We start from the raw sequence: 18,517 nt of genomic DNA, 5'->3' as shown, positions 1-18,517 counted from the left end.
AATCATGACAGCAGCTTGAGCCTGTTCCAAGTGTCACTCCCTCGTGGTGACTCCGGACTCTCGTATGCTGCTGTGCCTTTGGGTGTCAGCTGGGGGCAAGAGACCTGCAATCTCCTGTCCTCCGGATTTGATTGTGGGGCCTGAAGTTCCTACACAAACATGGACTGCGGTGTCCAGTCTTCGGCGCTTAGTCCTGGGGTGGGCTCAGTCGCAGTTCCTATTCCCCAGATTCTCTTCACTTCTTGCCTCTTCCTCCTTAACTGTCTGGTCTGCCCTCTGACTCAAACTGATTAACCCTGCCTCCAGGCCAGAATTTATAGGGAAGTTCCCCTGAAAACCTCGTTAAATTTGAGTCCATGATTATTTTGAAGCTGGCTATAATTATCTTTGTGGAGACACGATGGTCAGTAGGTGCTCTAGTCCACTGGCCCCGCTGTCTTTACAAAGACAGCATGGACCAAGGCTCATCCTACTGAATGCCTACTCTCCTTTTCCATGGGCAGAATACCACTCAGACAACACCGGGTGAGGGTAAAACAGTGTGGGAATACTTTATTGAACCACCAAAAGACAATAACATATAGAACAGTCCCAGCAAATACACAAGATGGTGCAAATTACAGAGTCTCACTCTTCTGTTTGCTCACCAGGATTAGAGCAGTTCCACCTCATGAATTTCAGGGTAATGACAAGCTTAGGAAGCTATTGAAGCTATAGAAGGATATAGGTCCCTTTTTTATACCCACATCTGTCCTTCAGGCTACCATTCACAGGTCAGAGCGAAGGTGGGATGAGGTTAACTCTCATTGTTCGAGTATTCAATCAATAGTTTATTCTTCAATATTTGCAGGTCAACCAGTGGCTTGGACATGTGTGACACCCCAGGTTCCTGGTTGTCACAGTGGCATTTCTTTCCTCATGGGGAGAGTGATGTCATGCTTGGAAGCAGAGAAGGATCTCTCATATCTGGTAATCACAAGCATACAACATGTTCATACTCTAGGCCAGAAGGGGGAGCTCTGATCCAGTTTGTGGGTGGCTCCCCTAGATATATATATCTGGTCTGGAGGAGTGAGGTCAGTCAGTGAGTGCCAGACAGCAGACTGGAGCAGTCTGAGGCAGAACGTATGAGAGAGAGGCCGTGCAGCCACGAGGGTGCTGCAGCTCCTGAAAGGAAAGAGATAGAACAGAATGTTGAACAAGCTGTAGAAAGCGTGGAGGGGAAGAGAAGCACAGGAGAGTGAAGAACTAGGGGATTAGCTGCAACTGAGCTATCACCCTACTGAGTGCAGATACCGGTAGCCGGAAAACCGAGGTTGTGTCGTACTCCAAGTGGCACAGCAGACACCGACAGGACAGCTGGATTATATGTTACCTGTCTGCCCTTACACTTGAAGACACTGCAGCGCATAGAGCCCGGGTCGTGATAGAGACACTGTAAAGGCTCGAACTACCTGTCGTACGGGTAGTGTCCTACCCACCTGGAGGATAGAGGGAACACGTGAGGACCTTGTGAGAGGCTTAAGGCAGCAAGAGACTACATCACAGCGTTAGAAGGAAGGCTTCTAACCCCACCTGCACCTGTGATCCGGTACCCTGGACTGTGGCTGCCTGAATCCTTCAGTAAAACAGGTAAAGAGACTGCAAATCTGTGTCCTCCGTTTCTTGCTATACCACCCACCATCTTCATCTATACACCGAGAGTCCTGGGCACCCAGCTTCACCTGTGGGGAGCCATACCATCTTAGCTGCCATAACATCACCCCAGCGGACCCCTTTAAGCAGCGTCAGTCATCACTGACCGAGAACCACAGGTGGCGTGTCATGAACACAAACTTTATTCACAACCCCTTTAAAGACATTCCCTTTTCCTTGGGTGCCTAGGGCCATGGACTGGGTCGCTGCCGCCATGACACATCCCCTTTAAGTACCGGACCCGGTACAGAGTACCCCTAGGACCTGGCGGGTATTTCACATGTACAAAGGGTAATCAACATATCAGCAAAAATCGATTTTTCAATGACCTTGCGTCTCTGTCCCCCAAGGATAGTAGGACAATAAGCTGCAAGGACTGATTCAATAGGTAAACAGCAGCATTCAACAATTAACAAACATCAATTCATTCTACAGCAAGAGTCAATGTCCAGATTCATATGAACAATAGTTCAAGTCCCTGGGCCTACTAAAATTATACATCTGGCATAATTAGGATTGGGGGTCACACCATCAGGCTCTTCCATCCCCTCTGCCTCAAAGTCATATACCGTAACTCAGGCTCACCCACCCTGTTCCCTGACCATTTTTCTGCCTGGCTGCCACTCTTCATGTCCTCAGAATTACCAACCCTTATCCTGGGACACTTCAACATCCCCATAAACAGCCCCACCTCCCCATCTCCATCCCAACTTCCATCTCTCTCTAACCACATATCTTGGCTTCTCACAGCTTTCAACTTCTGAGATACATAAAGACAGTAAGACCCGTGATCTTGTCTTTAGTCCTGTTCTGTTCAATCTTCAACCTAGATAATTCACCCCTTCCCATCTCTGACCACAACATTCTCTCCTTCACACTCACAAATCCTTGCCAAGCCCAGCACACTCCTACTTATCACACATTCAGAAATCTATAAGCTATTAACCCTCATATACTGTACTTACAGACTCGTACTCATCACTGTCCCGTCTCCTCTTTTTTTATGTCCTGATCTGGCTGTATATCACTACAGTGACACTCACAGAAGCACCCTGGACCAAGTAGCGCCCCTCACCCTTAGAACCTCCAAGCACAGACTAAAACAGCCCTGACTCACATCGCAAACTCGATTTCTTCCGCGATGCCCTAGGAGTGCTAAACGCCTATGGAGAAAAACTCGCACACCAGAAAACTTTATTCACTATAAATTTATGTTAAGGACCTATAACTCTGCCCTAAATATACCCAAAATAACATTGGGCAGTGAAGAAAAAATAATTTACAGTTTTACCACCAAGAATGTGTGTTAGCTCCAAATTTTACATTTTCATACTGGGAAATGGGTAAAAATGGCATCAAAATTTGTCCCACAATTTTTGCTGTATGTAGAAATACCCTATATATGGCTCGGGAGGAACGGAGTGCTATTTGCTGTATGTAGAAATACCCTATATATGGCTCGGGAGGAACGGAGTGCTATTTGCCTCCTGGAGCGCAGATTTTCCTAGAATAGTTTGCCATATACTCCATATACAGAGCCTCTAAGTGCAAGAAAAGCAGAATCCCCTCCCCCCAAGTGACCTCATTTGGAAAGTATACCCTTTGGGAATTTATCTACAGGTGTAGTAATGATTTTGACTCCATGGGTGTTTTCCAGAAACAAGCAGTAGTGGAAGTTGCTGAGTGAAAATTGCAAACTGCCGTTGAACTGACCAGTACGCTTTAGTGACCAGTACATTATGCCCAGCTCATGCTTCTGGATACACTCACCCATAAATTAGGCGGGCTCTCATCACTACAGAAATGCCAAACATGTGGGCACTAAATGTAGTTTAGACACACTGGGGCTCAGAAGAGACGGGGGCATTTAGATGTTGGAGTTTCTTTTGAGGGGCGTGGAGAAATTTTGCTTTTCCAGAGATTTTGTGCTACTAGTTACTTGGAAGCCCCTTATATTTTCGTTAACAGTTGATGGACCTGAGTGGAGACTTGCTATTTTTGTGGATTGAGTTGAAGCTTTTATTGGGAACATTTTATGTAACATTTAGGATCACATTTATCTGGCGCTCTACGCTGAGCACTTACTTTGGGGTTTCCATCTAAATCTACAAGTGACAGATGAACCCCCGAGGGATCCATTCACTATAATCAGGCAGCAGAGTTACTCTGGATTCTGTCTGGCCTGTGTTCAGCATTGTCCTTTTCAGAAGTGCTCAAAAACTGTGGTTGTCCGCGCTTTTATCCTCGCCTAAAAAGATGGACACTGCCGGATCACAGGTCTTATTGCGTCCACAGTGACACCATCTGCCTCATTATAGAGAATCCGTATGAATCACATATTTTAGAGATTTACATGGAAACTCTGGTGTAAGCGCTCAGTGCAGAGTGCAGGATAAATGTGAGCCGAGCCTTACTGCGATATTTGGGAAGCAGAATGAACAAATCAACAGCGGGTACTAATAAAATTTGGTTTTGGAATATATCATTGTATCTCACCCACTGTGTTCCCGGAGCGCACACCACCTGGAGAAAAACTAAACATGCGGCTTCCTATTGAAACACCTTGAGTGTTTTTCACAAGTGCCCAGTAGTGATGAGCGAGTGTACTCGTTGCTCGGGTTTTCCCGAGCACGCTCAGGGGGTCTCCGAGTATTTGTAACTGTCTCGGAGATTTAGTTTTTGTTGATGCAGCTGCATGATTTACGGCTGCTAGCCAGCCTGTGTACATGTGGGGGTTGCCTGGTTGCTAGGGAATCCCCACATGTATTCAAGATGTCTATCAGCTGTAAATCATGTAGCTTAGGCAACGAAAACGAAATCTCCGAGCACTTACAAATACACGGAGATCACCCGATCGTGCTCGGGAAAACACGGGCAATGAGTATACTCGCTCATCACCAGTGCTCAGGATTCTGCCGCAAATCGTAAACAGGAGGAACAACAACTAATCCACCCAGTGGAATTATAGACAAGTTTATAAGACATCAAAAAAGGTGAGTCCAAAATAGCACGTGTTTAAAATACATTCGAATCTAGCTGCTGCACTTAGAATCTGAGCTCTCTCCCCTCTTTGCATTTTTTTTATTTTATATCCAAATCAACAGCAGATGAAGAATTGGTTTTTATTTATATTTTTCCTCATGTGGTGTAAGTGATTAGGTGACTTTACTCTTCAGATCAGTGCGATTACAGCGATACCAGATTTATATTGGGATTTTATCTTTGGCTGCTGTTACACACTAAAAGATGCTTTTTATTTCAAAAATAGTTTTTCCATCCCCATATTTAAACAGATATAATGTTTCCATATTTCGGCAGACAGTCATGTGACAGCTATGTTTTTATTGGTACCATTTTCGGGCACATGACATTTTTTGATTGCTTTCTATTCTGATTTTTGGGAGGTACAATGAGCAAAAATCAACAATTCAGGAATTATTTATTTTTTTATACTATGTTTTTCTACTATATTGCTATTAACCTGTAAATTAGCCACATATCATGTGACAGGTTCCCTTTAATGATTCATTGCAGTTCTCCAATGTGTCTGTATAATATATTTGCTGACTTCTTTTTATAAGCTATCTAAAAAAAACAAAAAAAAAAGTTGGTAACCTGAGGGGAGTCTTACAAATGATTTACCACAAAGGGAACCGAACCAGTAAGACAGTAAAACATTTGCGCCGATTTAACATTTTTCAACTTTTATAATGTTTACTCCACCTCCACCAACTTTTTGAAAAGTGAGCAGGCGTAGCGGCAAGGTGCACGGCCTATCACTGCCTCACATTTTTATCTTAACAAATGGCTACAATAGTGGCATGCATTATAGCAGAATTTAATCTGCAGTCAGGGACTGCAGAACTTCTCTGTCTCTGGTGCATGGCAGCTGAAAGATGTGCCATATTCATTATGATAAATTCTTGATAAATTTGGATCATCTTACTAAAGCGGACTCTGCCCCTGTGTTTGTCATGTACTGCTGAAAAAAAGGGAGTGTAAGGATGGCTGCAGACGAGCGTATGAGAAATTGTACAAATTTCATCCCGAAAAATGGATATTTTTCTAATTTCCATCCGTTTGTCCATTTTTTACTTCCGTGTCCCATCTGTGTGCAATTCGTTTTCATACAGCCATACTAAAAATGTACAATTATGAAATACAGAGTCAAAGGTTTATAATAGAAATTTATTCTTAAAAATTGGATGTCACTCTGATGGTCCGTGTTGGGTCCTTTTTTATTAAGCACCCATAGACCTGAATGGGTGAGTGTCATCTGAGACTCGGAAGAAAGTATTACATGCTGTAATTTTTTTTTCTCACATACAATAAGACAATTGAATTTCATGGTAATTAAGGAGTTATTCACACGTCAGTATTTGATCAGTATTTTGCATCAGCATTTGTATGCCAAAAGCAGGAGTGGAACTTACCGATGAAAAAATATAATGGAAAGACTAACTCCTGTTCTGGGTTTTGGAGACACTCCTGGTTTTGGCATACAAATACTGATGAAATTCCGATCAAAAATATTTATGTGTGAATAAAGCCTTAAACTCAGACAGCACACGTCCGATTCATACGTTCAGCTGCATGAGCCCTTAAACATATAACTTTTTTTGCTTTTTTATTTTAGTTTTTAAAAAACAGCAGGAAAGACATTTATCTTGGTACCGTGTTAGCCAGTAGATAGAAAAATATTTAGAATTGAGAGTCCTCAGTGGTTGATACCTTTTAATTTATTTTAGTCTTTGCCTGATGAAGAGACCTGAGTAGTCTCCAAAGCTTGCAATTTGTTACCATCTTTTCAGTTAGCCATTAAAAGGTATCAACCACTGAGGACTCTCAATTCTAAATATTATTCTAAAAAACAGCATGAATTTAATACAATTTTTACAAGCATTCTTGTAGCATTTTTAGATCCGTGTGATATTTGCTTTGGATTCAGTCTGGAAAGTATGCAGTAATGCATGTGATTATTTATTTATTAATTTTTCAACGATTCACGGTTTCACACATCTGTGGTTTGAGGTCCGTTTTCGGACCACAATACAGAGAATGGTCTAAGCGCATTAGTCTAATACAGTGTTTCTCAACTCAAGTCCTCAAGACCCCACAACAGGTCATGTTTTCAGGATTTCCTTAGCATTGCATAAGCGATGGAATTAATGCTTGAGCAGGTGATGAAATTATCACCTGTGCAATACTAAGGAAATCCTGAAAACATGACCTGTTGTGGGGTCTTGAGGACCGGAGTTGAGAAACACTGGTCTAATATATGCCTATGAGGTTGCGCACTTCAGATCAGAAGACCCACGAATAACGGTCCAAGTGCAGACAAAGATGTATGAAACCTTCCCTATGCTGATTTCACCTATTGCATAGCATGATGACCTTACTGATTTTATATGTGGATTTTTTTTTACAATGATTTACTGTAGATTATCCTCCCCAAAAATGTGGAATGTGGTTATGTGGGCTAAGAATGCTTAAAAACATTACTAAAGCTAAGTTATAGTTTAGTCAGACAGGTTATAATATGGAGTAACATACTAATCATGCTGGCAAACGATTAAATTGATTAACATTACATCATAAAAATGTGATAAAAAATTTAAAAAAGACTCATTAAAGCATGCACCCTGGTATTATTTCTTACTATTTCTTTCTCATTTGTGTAGATGTCATCTACAATTCTGCATTCATCCAACTTGTTATACAAGTCTTTCATTGAAGTCACTTGAAATGTCGATACCACTCCCTGATTCAGTTCCCAAGATTACATGTTAGCATACCTTTAATGTCCATGCTTTCTACCGCCTCACAGAGGTTGTGCACTCCCAATATTTTGGGAATTGTAGGATTACGTTTCTTGGAGTTCCTTGGTGTTAGGTCTTCATTGTTTCAAGCAAATATGAGTTTGAATCCCAAGGCGTCTTCTGTATATACACCAAGCTACATTCCTGTCTACTGTACAAGACTAGAGTAGGAAGGTGTGATCATGGAACTAAACAAGCTGCTTTGCTCAGAACAGTCACATCTACACAGAACAGGTAATGCAGCAGCACAGAACACAACAACCCAGGAAATAAGCAGGTGGACTTTGGCTTAAAACGTCCTTCTCGTATGAAATGCCAAGAAGAATGTTGGTAAGAGGCTGAGTCAGTTCCTAGCTCAGGTTACAGAATGAGAACGGTAAAATATGTTGATTGTGTACTTTATAATTCAATGTACAATCCAGACTAGTGTGTTCTAAAATTTGAGACGTAGTGTATGAAGGACACTTTGCAATTGTGTTCAAAATTATTTGTAGCTTTCTACCATTTTTATTAAGAACATCATATTTAGTCTTATTGTCATTGAGGGTATATTCTCAAGAGGAAGATGCTTCAAGAAATGCTGGCTTTTTTGCCATGAAGAATCTTTTTTAAGCATTTTGTTTTTTGGTGGGATCATTACCTGGACACTATTGACCATTTTTTTGTCCATTGACCATTTGCTTTTTTTTTCTTCACTATCTTTCCAATATTTTTAGCGTCTTTTTTACAGGTGTTTTCCAATCATTTATTCAGCTCCATTCAACAATAAAGAAATTGCTAGCATATTTTCAAGCAAAAATGCTGGGAAAACGCTCAAAAAAGAGGCCAATGTGTCTTCCTGGCATCTTTTGAATCTTCCTATTGACTTCTTTTATAAAGAAAAAAACATCTTCAGAGTGGAAAATAGCTTGAGAAATGGTCAGTTCACTTTTTTTAACTGTTGGGCATCTTTGGAAGCTGAAGCAGTAAAAATATGCTCAAAAACAGAACATATGAACAGCTAGTCTTTTACATAGAAATGTTATTATGGCCTTTGGTGGTATAGTTGTTTTGGACACAATGATGGTGGAAGTAATGTTTGTGTGCACAGGAGACAGTTCAACAATAGTTTTACTCATGAAAAGGCAATGAGCTTGGTGGTTACAGAATCTTACTAGAATCTACGAGTTTAACAGAATCTTACTGATGTTAGTAAGTTTTATTGTTTTAACAGTCTTATAGGGAAACAGGATATTGCCTATTGTGACAGATTTTTGACAAAATAAGTTACAATAGACCACACATGGATTGCTGACCCACGATCCAGGCTTACCATGAGGGGTGTGGTTAAGCAGCTTACTGGCTTTTGCTAGAGCTCCTGATGGTGGAGTTAGGCTTGCGCTGCAGGTAAAGGCCAAGTGTAAGAGTGTGCCAGAGGCAGGTTGCACTTCTCCCTTCCCCTTAAGACAAATGTATTTTATGATTATTAATTTGCATGCCTGCTTTATAATGCTGTACAGTGTTGAGAAGGGACAGCGTAGGGTTAGAAATAACAGGTATGAATGGGAAGCACAGTTATAATAATAATCTTTATTTTTATATAGCACTAACATATTCCACAGTGCTTTACAGTTTTGCACACATTATCATCACTGTCACCGATGAGGCTCAAAATCTAAATTTAGTTTAGTAATAGTAAGTGGAAGGAAGGCACTATAGTGCAGTATTAGGCTGCCGTCACACGATCAGTATTTGGTCAGTATTTTACATCAGTATTTGTAAGCCAAAACCAGGAGTAGGTGATAAATACAGAATTGGTGCATATGTTTCTATTATACTTTTCCTCTAATTGTTCCACTCCTGGTTTTGGCTTACAAATACTGATGTAAAATACTGACCAAATACTGATCGTGTGACGGCAGCCTCCCCAAATGAGACCAGACAAGGGGAACCAGTAGCATCACCCCCAATAAAAAAGGAGAGGACCTGTCGTGCTGAGGAAGCAAGTTAGGCTCAGTTTATATTGGTATTCATAGTTCAATTTTTCTGTTCTCTCATGCAAACAGAAAAATAGAACTAGTGCAAAAAAACAGATGTGTCCTATGATGAACACAATTAGTAACGAATGAAACCATTTGCATGCTGCACTTTCTTCTTCCAGTAAAAATGAAGGTGTGACTGAACTTGAGCTGACTATACTTAGCTTGTTGCATCACGCTCATATAGGAAAAACGTATGGTGTGTATATAGGCCATAAAAGTCAAAACACAATACTTACTACTATTCTCCTCTAGTCCTTACAAATAGCATTAGTAGGGAATTGCAAATAAATTGTTTGACTGCAACAGTCCAAGTGTCACATGTTGCCCCCTGCACAATAAGTATGGGATTTTTCTGTTGCGTCTGTAACATTAACAGCACGGAATTTGAAGAAACAATCCTATTAAGTCCAAAGTTAAATAATTAGTCTGTCTTGTATTTAATGTTCAAAGATTAACTGGGATTTTGCTACTTTGCCTCACTGTGACTCTTTAATATGACATGCTTTGTGAGGCATTAAAACCATTAGAACGATTAGTTCAGAAAAAAATGGTTTAACGCAAAGGAATTGGCAGGAGAATCCTAAACATCAAGAACAATCTACTCAGCAGTTCAGGATGTACCCTGATGGCTTTATATGTAACTTGTGACAAATAAACTACTACCCAGTTACACAGTTTGGTGAGATGGTAAAGGAATATTCAAAATGTATTTTTTTTTTAGGACTCATGCTTACCTAAAGATACCAAAATCAACTTTACTTACTTCTGTCTTTGTTGGAATGCTGCAGCAATTACTTTACCGCTAAAGTATGTGACCACTGCAGTCAGTTACTGGGTTCACTGGTCATTCCAAGGAAAATCACCCAATCCCACTGAGCCCAGTGTTTGGCTGCACTCAGAGGTGTATCCAGGGGGGGAGCCGGGCCATGTGGACCAGGCGCAGCCGGCAGGGGCAGGCAGTTGGGCCGCCTAATGCGACAGTCTGAAGTGTCTCCCCCAGCCGCTGCATTTTGTCGCCCCCCCAGACTGTGAGTCAGCCATTCTCTGAGCCGGCAGCTGTCAAGCTGACAGCCGGCTCAGAGAAACTGCAGAGCGCTGACTCCCAGTGAGCAATTGTACATGCATCTTTCAGACTTGAATACAATTGAAGGCCTGACTGCCGGTCAGAGCGATGTCAGGAGCGTGATCATGTCATGTGATCACGCTGCTGACGTCACTTGCCAGCACTGCAGATGCAGAGGCACACATCGGTGTTAAGTGCTCCAGTGGAGCCGAAGACACCGAAGATTGAATGTAACGGGTGGGGAGGTGATTTAGTGTGGAGGTGATTTAGTGTGGAGGTATTTACTGGATTGTGTGGAGGTGTTTACTATGTGTGTGGGGGAGATTTAGTGTGACTAGGCTGGGGGAGATTCACTGTGTGTGGGGGGATTTACTGTTTGGGAGAGATTTAGTGTAATGGGCCTGGGGGAAATTTACTGTGTGGGGAGAGATTTACTATCTGTGTATTTACTGTGTGTGAGTGTATTTACTGTGTGTAGGAGATTTAGTATAATGGGGAGGATGATTTGAGGACAATAGTTTGGGGAGTAAGGATGGGATAGTTGCAGACACAATATGGGGAGCGGGAGAAATTTGAAGACACAATATAAGGAACAAGGGGGAAGATGGTGGGCATGTATAAGGAAACAGTATGGGGGCATGGGTGCATACACAGTATGAGGAGCAAGGGGAAAATATATGAGAACACAGTATGGGGAGCTATTTTGATAGGATGGGTGCACACACAGTATGAGGATCCCGGAATATGTGAGGAGGCAGTATGAAGAGTGAGAGAATAAATGTGTGAGGAAACCATTGAGGGGAATAGTAGGAGGAGATTGTATGGGGGAGAAAAGTGTTAGTGGGCACAGAATAAAGACTCAGTAGTGTGTGTGTGTGTGTGTGGGGGGGGGATAACATGGGGGAACAGTGTAAGGTCACAGCCAGGAAGGGATAGTAAGCCAAGCAGGGTGAGTGTGGTGAGGGGGCATATTATAGAGACTGGGCAGTAAGGGGGGACACAGTGTGAGTGGACAGTGTGAAGAGGGGGCCTATTATGGAAAGGAAAGGGCAGTGTGGAGGGCATGTAATTTACCAAATGGCTGCAATGAAACAAAGTGTGAAAAATTTAAAGGGGTCTGAATACTTTCCATGCCCACTGTAAAAAACATTTTGTGATACTGACTAATTCTCATATTTTTATTTATGTTAGGAGCATTAAAGAAGTCCAAGTTTGTGATGAGTCTGCAGTCATTCTATGTGACTGCAGACTTCTTAAGTCTCACAGTGCACACTGCAAGCTGTCCGGATTCTCTTGTGCCGGTGATTTGCGTACATGCAGTCACGTGCAGACTAAACATGCGTGGCTTCAGTCAATGAAAATGAATTCAGTGAGGTCAGACAAGTCTAGTCGGACTGTGGCCAGAAGTGTACACATCACATACTTGTGCAAGGGGGAATCCAAAAGGCTATGTGCCCACGTTGCAGAATCTAAGCAGAATTTCATCAAAACCGGACTCCCTTGCTAGGAAATCCGTTCTCGGTTTTTTTTGCTTTTTTATCACATATTTGTAGCGTTTTTCTCGCCTTTTTCATTTGTTTTTTTTTTTCATGCGTCCCAATACAATTCTACAACAGCGAAAAAATTAATGAACATGCTGCGTTTTTTTCACGATGCGTTTCCGCTGCGGAAAAAAACGCAGCATGGGCACAACAATTGCGGAATGCCATTAAAAATAATTGAATGTGTTTTGTAAGCGTTTTTTAAGCGTTTCCGCAGTGGAAAAACACAGCAAAAACTCTTAAAAAACGCAACGTGGGCACCTCTCCTGAAGAAGTGTGTCACACAAAACGTGCATTGGAGCAGCAGGAGCACGTACATTAAAACTTCATACATGTAAGTCCACTATACTGAATGTGCAGAGTTTAAATATTTGCATTGTTAAAGCACTTTATTTCTAACGAGGCATTTTACAGCATTACACCATTAAATAGTTGTATGCATGCTTTGAAGCAGCTTTATATATATATATATATATATATATATATATATATATATATATATATATATATATATATATATATCTGGTGTATATGTGTAACCACATAATATTATATTGAAAATCAAGCATTTTACATGCAATTTAAGATATAAAAAAAAGATATGCACAAACTGCACTTTTTTTGATAATACTATTTATGCGCCATTTTCAACGCTTGTTAGCATTTTTTATTTTCATGAATAAACTTTTTGCCGTTAGTATTCATCGTTATGGACTTCGATACAGTATAAAAATGTACTAATGGTCTCCATAGACTGCCAGTGATTTGCAGCCTCTGTTTATGGCATGTCTTAGGTCATTGTTTCTGTATTTTTTATTTTATTATGCATCTAAATAAAAAAATTTTTTTATTTCTTTGCTATTGTACCTAAGCTCTTTTCTTTTCTATGAGGTAATCGATATTTCAGAGCTGTGTACACTATTTTGTGCTATTGGGGTATTTTTGTATATTAACGTTGGCACATAGCCTAAAAGTGTGCAATGCCAGCATTGTGAGAATTCAGATGACTGCAGTCACATAGAGTAACTGTAGACAGTTTTGTGGTGTATCATCGGGGGTTTGAGTGCTGATATTTGAGTTATGATTAGAAGCTCTTACAGCTAAATACTTTCTATATAATCACTGCCCACAGGACTGTAAAGATAAATGGATGCTATAATGTTTTTCACAATACAATAGTTTCCTTTTTCAATTGTATTTCAGTTTTGGTCAAACCTAGCTTGATGTGCAAAAGTTTTGGGAGCTCTGGAGAAAATGCTGCAAAGTAAAAATGGTTTTAAAAATTGAAGTGTTAATAGTTTATTTTTTCTCAGGAACAAAATGCACAGTGAATGAAAAAATTAGAACTCTAAATCAAATTAATATTTTGTGTGATCGCCCTTTGCCTTCAAAGCAACATCAATGCATCAATTCTTCACACAGTTTTTGAAGAAACTCAGCAGGGAGGTGGTCCCAAAAATCTTGGAGAACTAACTACAGATCTTCTGTGGATATAGGCTTGTGCAAATGCAGCGCCCCAGAGACCTGGTCGTTGCAATAACGTCGCTCTGCCGCTAGGGGGAGTGATGGTACGTCTGATTGCACTAAAAGAGTTCACCTGACCAGGTATCACAGTCACACATTACACTTCACGCTCTGGCCACCAGGGGGAGCAAAAGGTCCTATGTATTAGGCCACTCCTCACACTCTGGTAAAACGGGGTTGGATAGGGATTTAGGGAGAAGCTGACTGGGTTTTGCCCAGGTAACATCTAGTGAGAGGAGAGCGTTACTTGAGAAGATTCAGGGGGGTCCCTGTCAGGGGTGGGATCCTGACAGAGGCCTAGCAAAGGACAGATCGTTACGGAGCCGTGCCTGCACCTCATTGCGGCGGCATCTTAAGAAAGGACACGAAGCGAAGTATATTGTGGAGAAGTGAGAAACGAGATCACAACACGAAGGCGATAGAACCAGTATGAGTCGTGCCGCGAGATCGGCAACATCCTACTGAGGCGCGAAGCCGGCGGCCGGAATGCCGAGGAAGTAATAGACTCTACGCATTACTTTGAACCAACGGCAGGGCAGTTAACTTTAGGTTGGCTGTCTCACCTTTTACACCTAATGAAGACAACGGAGGCAATTGTGGGAGAGGGGCATCTCTAGGGTCCCTATAAAATAACTCCAGGCCTACCCCATCATACGGGAGCGTCCTATCCATATCATCTGGGGACGGAGAGAGAAAGAACAGAACATACACGACAGTTGTGAGGACTATCCTGTGGTGCGCAGCAGGGAAGTACTACAACACCCAGGCGCTAGTAGGTAGGCTACTGATTTCCACCTGCAAAGGGAACTCTGGATGTGCCTTCGGACCGGCCGGTCTCAGCCAGCCCTGTTAGTAGTGCTCTGGATTGTGGATGCCGAAGCCTTCAGTAAAGAGGTAAAGAGACTGCAACCCTGTGTCCTCGTCATTTACTGCGACCTACACCGTCACCTACATCTTTAATTGGGTGCCCCTTAGCAGGGCCACGGACCGGGTCAGGCCACCGTGACATCCCCAGAACCGAAAGAGACCCGGTACCGAGTACCCCGCTGCCCTGCATCTGGGGGCCGCTCCACAAATCCTCATGTTTCTTCATGTAATCCCAGGCAGCCTCAATGATGTTGAGATCCAGGTAATCTTTGTTCTCCTTTACACTAAAAATAGATCTTAATGACATTGACTGTATGTTTGGGGTCTTCTCCTCCTGCGGAATAAATTTGGAGCCAATCAGACACCTGCCTGATGGTATTGCATGATGGATTAGTATCTGCCTGTATTTCTCATAGTTGTGGGGGTTTGTGGAAATTCAGCGCTGCTGTTGGTTTTAGTGGTGAATCCAGGTACACATAAATGGATTTGCGGTTTGATATTTGGCTACGCGTTTCGAACTACGCTGCTCAAAAAAAATAAGGGAGCACAAACAGCAGAATATAACTCCAAGTAAATCAAACTTCTGTAAAATCAAACTGTCCACTTAGGAAGCAACACTGTTTGACAATCAATTTCACATGCTGTTGTGCAAATGGAATAGACAACAGATGGAAATTATTGGCAATTATCAAGACACACTCAATAAAGCCGTGGTTCTGTAGGTGGGGACCACAGACCACATCTCAGTACCAATGCTTTCTGGCTGATGTTGTGGTCACCTTTGAATGTTGGTTGTGCTTTCACACTCGTGGTAGCATGAGACGGACTCTACAACCCACACAAGTGGCTCAGGTAGTGCAACTCATCCAGGAGCACATCATACTGAGCACATGAAACAGACGTGACAGGGTCTGAAGATGCGTGGAGAGTGATCTGCTGCCTTCAACATCCTTCAGCATGACCGGTTTGGCAGTGGGTCAGTAATGTTGTGGGGTGGCATTTCTTTGGAGGGCCGCACAGCCCTCCATTTGCTCGCCAGAGGTAGCCTGACTACTATTAGGTACCAAGATGAGATCCTGAGACCCCTTGTGAGACCATATGCTGGTGTGGTTGGCCCTCGGTTCCTCCTAATGTAGGACAATGCCAGACCTCATGTGGCTGGAGTGTGTCAGCAGTTCCTGCAAGATGAAAGCATTGAAGCTATGGACTGGCCCACCCGTTCCCCAGACCTGAATCCGATTGAACACATTTGGGACATCATGTCTCGCACCATCCACCACAGGCTGTCCAGGAGTTGGCGGATGCTTTAGTCCAGGTCTGGGAGAAGATCCCTCAGGAGACCATCTGCCGCCTCATCAGGAGCATACCCAGGCACTGTAGGGAGATCATGCAGGCACATGGAGGCCACACACATACTACTGAGCATCATTTCCTTGCCTTGAGGCATTTCCACTGAAGTTGGATCAGCCTGTAACTTCATTTTCCACTTTGATTTTGAGCATCATTCCAACTCCAGACCTCCGTGGGATATTAGTTGTGATTTATGTTTGATCATTTTTAGGTTTTATTGTTCTCAACACATTCCACTATGTAATGAATAAAGATTTACAACTGGAATATTTCATTCAGTGATATCTAGCATGTGGGATTTTAGTGTTCCCTTTATTTTTTTGAGCAGTGTATACAAACTTCTTCTGCAAGACAAAAACGTATGCAAACAACATAACACAGATACATATATAGGGTTGAAATTTCAAATAACGGTGCTGTCAAAGTTCATCTGGTGCCGGTGACGGAGAAAAAAGGCTTAATCAAAGAAAGGGGGGGGGGGGGGAATTATGCAAAATATGCAAATGTTCTTGAAATTGTATTAAAATAAATTGCATACAGATTTTTTAATGCTGTTTGGAGAGCATTTTTTTCAATCTGCTTCATCATAAGATTATCATCATCTTCATTATTCATTAAAGTTTTATCTCCTGTCATCACAGATATCTGTTGTGTTATGTAGTGGATGTGGTCGACTGATTTCTGTCCTATTGTTGTCATCCACCATAATAAATCATCAGACATTTGTGATGGTGATGAAATGGTAGATGAGTAAAGTGACCCTCTATAGTGACAATCTAATACAATACTCCCATGCTTTCATCCCAAAGCTGCTCCCTGTGTAGTAATCCGTATACGGAAAGCCATTTAATCTGCTTGTCATCATGTCATGGGACTGACAGACACCATAGACTCCTGAGAGGGGGATTCTGGTGGAGTTACAGTAACTTTTCTTACACTCAAGAGGAAAGACTCAGCAAATGTAAGTTTTAACCCAAATGTATCAATTATTTATCAGTTTAACTGTTATCACAGATCCTCACCAAAGGTGACAGAACTAAATATTCAGATAGGAAACAAAAAAAAGATAATTAAAATTAGCTATGGAGCAGGTAGAAAGCAGGAGAAGATAGTTTATGTAACTGCTGGTGGAGCTCATGGAAATGACCTTGTTTCTAGTTAAGGAGTTACAGAAATGTATTAAAATTTAATGTAACATCAATTTAAAGTTGTTGTTTTTTTACCTATATGTGTTTCTGTCCTACATGTTATTGTGTTGTATTATTATATATGGGGATCATATATCAGTGATAAAGAAAAGTTTGTAGATACAGCTCACCACATCTAATATATGTATGTTGTTCAGCCTGGTTCCTGGGCAATTTGCTCCACTACGCAGGGATAAAGCTTGTACGGTATAAAGCAGCTTTGTTCAAAGTTGTGAGAAGACTTTTTTCAATCCAGAAAGGTGAATTAAAAGCAAAAATACTTTATTGTGACTTCATTAAAATAGTAATATGGGCATAAGAACATACTGACGCGTTTCGAGTTTAGCCGATTCTTATTCGACTATACCATATCCAATCAGTAATGCTACTTGTATAAATGTAATAATTTCTACAATTGTCACTTTGTTATGTTACACAACATATACATTATACAGCGCACACTATAAAGCCCCCTCTTGTGTGTAAGGCACCATTGTCAGGTGTAGGGAGTTTGTGTATCATTTTAGGGGATGTGTTTCATCAAGTGGGATTATCAAAATCCCTAACGACAAAAAATGCAGTTGGAGCTCCTGTTATGTATCTTATAAACTGCGTAGTTCATTCATAGGGATGTTCAGAGCTAATTATGAATAGACAGCTTTATATTTCCAGTATCTTATATGACACGTGGGACGATTCATGTGAAACATGGATGAGTTATAGTAAGGTGATCTTTCGGGAGATTTCACAGAAAAAATGCTGCTTGGTTATACTACCTTTTTATGCTGAGGATTACAAAATCATAATGTTATGCATGTGTATGTAATATTTTGTTCTAATAAAATGTGTTATTTATTATAATATTGTATAATATATTAAGACATGAGCAAACTTACGATTAAACAGTCTGGGAAAGCAGCAAATTTCCCATATTATCTCAAACTGGATGGTAAAATTGGTGCATATTATGCACTATTGTTTACCACCTCTTTGCTTACATTAGGCCACTTTTTTGCATTTAACTATTTCTGTACCTTGACTCAATTTAAGCCATGCTGTTTTCCAACTAGGCTACACCTTATATGTAAAATTAAAACTCTTTTTCAATGTGTTTGAATTATGCTTTTAACACATAATAATTTTAAAATTCTACATGTAAGCCACACGTAAGGCACATTCCCAGATCTGGCCCATTGTTCTCTGATAATGAATACATTTTGTTTAAAAAATCAATAGATTTTTAAGTCAATACTACGTATATGATATCTATTTATCTATCTCATATCTATCTATGTATCTATCTATCTATCTATCTATCTATTTATCTATCAATCTCTTGTTACAATCAAAACTATTCAATCCTCATTGGAAATTCTTCTTCTTAGTAAAATATACAAATTTTCTGCTGTCTGCAATAAATCAATCAAACAAGAACAATTTAAATAACTCA

At 41.0% G+C, this 18,517-nt stretch overlaps 2 protein-coding genes across 2 annotated transcripts in view; one reads left to right on the top strand and one right to left on the bottom strand.

The window, feature by feature from the left end:
• LRRC31 (leucine rich repeat containing 31) overlaps window positions 1–7,840 on the bottom strand; it is a 52,140-nt gene extending 44,300 nt beyond the window's left edge. The window contains exon 1 of the mRNA XM_077290582.1: window positions 7,491–7,840. Coding sequence (XP_077146697.1) covers window positions 7,491–7,503 — 13 coding nt within the window. The 5' untranslated portion in view covers window positions 7,504–7,840. The remainder of the gene's footprint in view (window positions 1–7,490) is intronic.
• SAMD7 (sterile alpha motif domain containing 7) overlaps window positions 7,776–18,517 on the top strand; it is a 112,849-nt gene continuing 102,107 nt past the window's right edge. The window contains exon 1 of the mRNA XM_077290583.1: window positions 7,776–7,844. Within this exon, the coding sequence (XP_077146698.1) occupies window positions 7,827–7,844 (18 nt within the window). The 5' untranslated portion in view covers window positions 7,776–7,826. The remainder of the gene's footprint in view (window positions 7,845–18,517) is intronic.

Source organism: Ranitomeya variabilis, chromosome 2 (assembly GCF_051348905.1).
Source record: "Ranitomeya variabilis isolate aRanVar5 chromosome 2, aRanVar5.hap1, whole genome shotgun sequence".
Taxonomy (NCBI): Eukaryota; Metazoa; Chordata; class Amphibia; order Anura; family Dendrobatidae; genus Ranitomeya; species Ranitomeya variabilis.
Note: the sequence above shows the minus strand (reverse complement) of the source record. Positions and strands in the feature narration are given on the sequence as shown.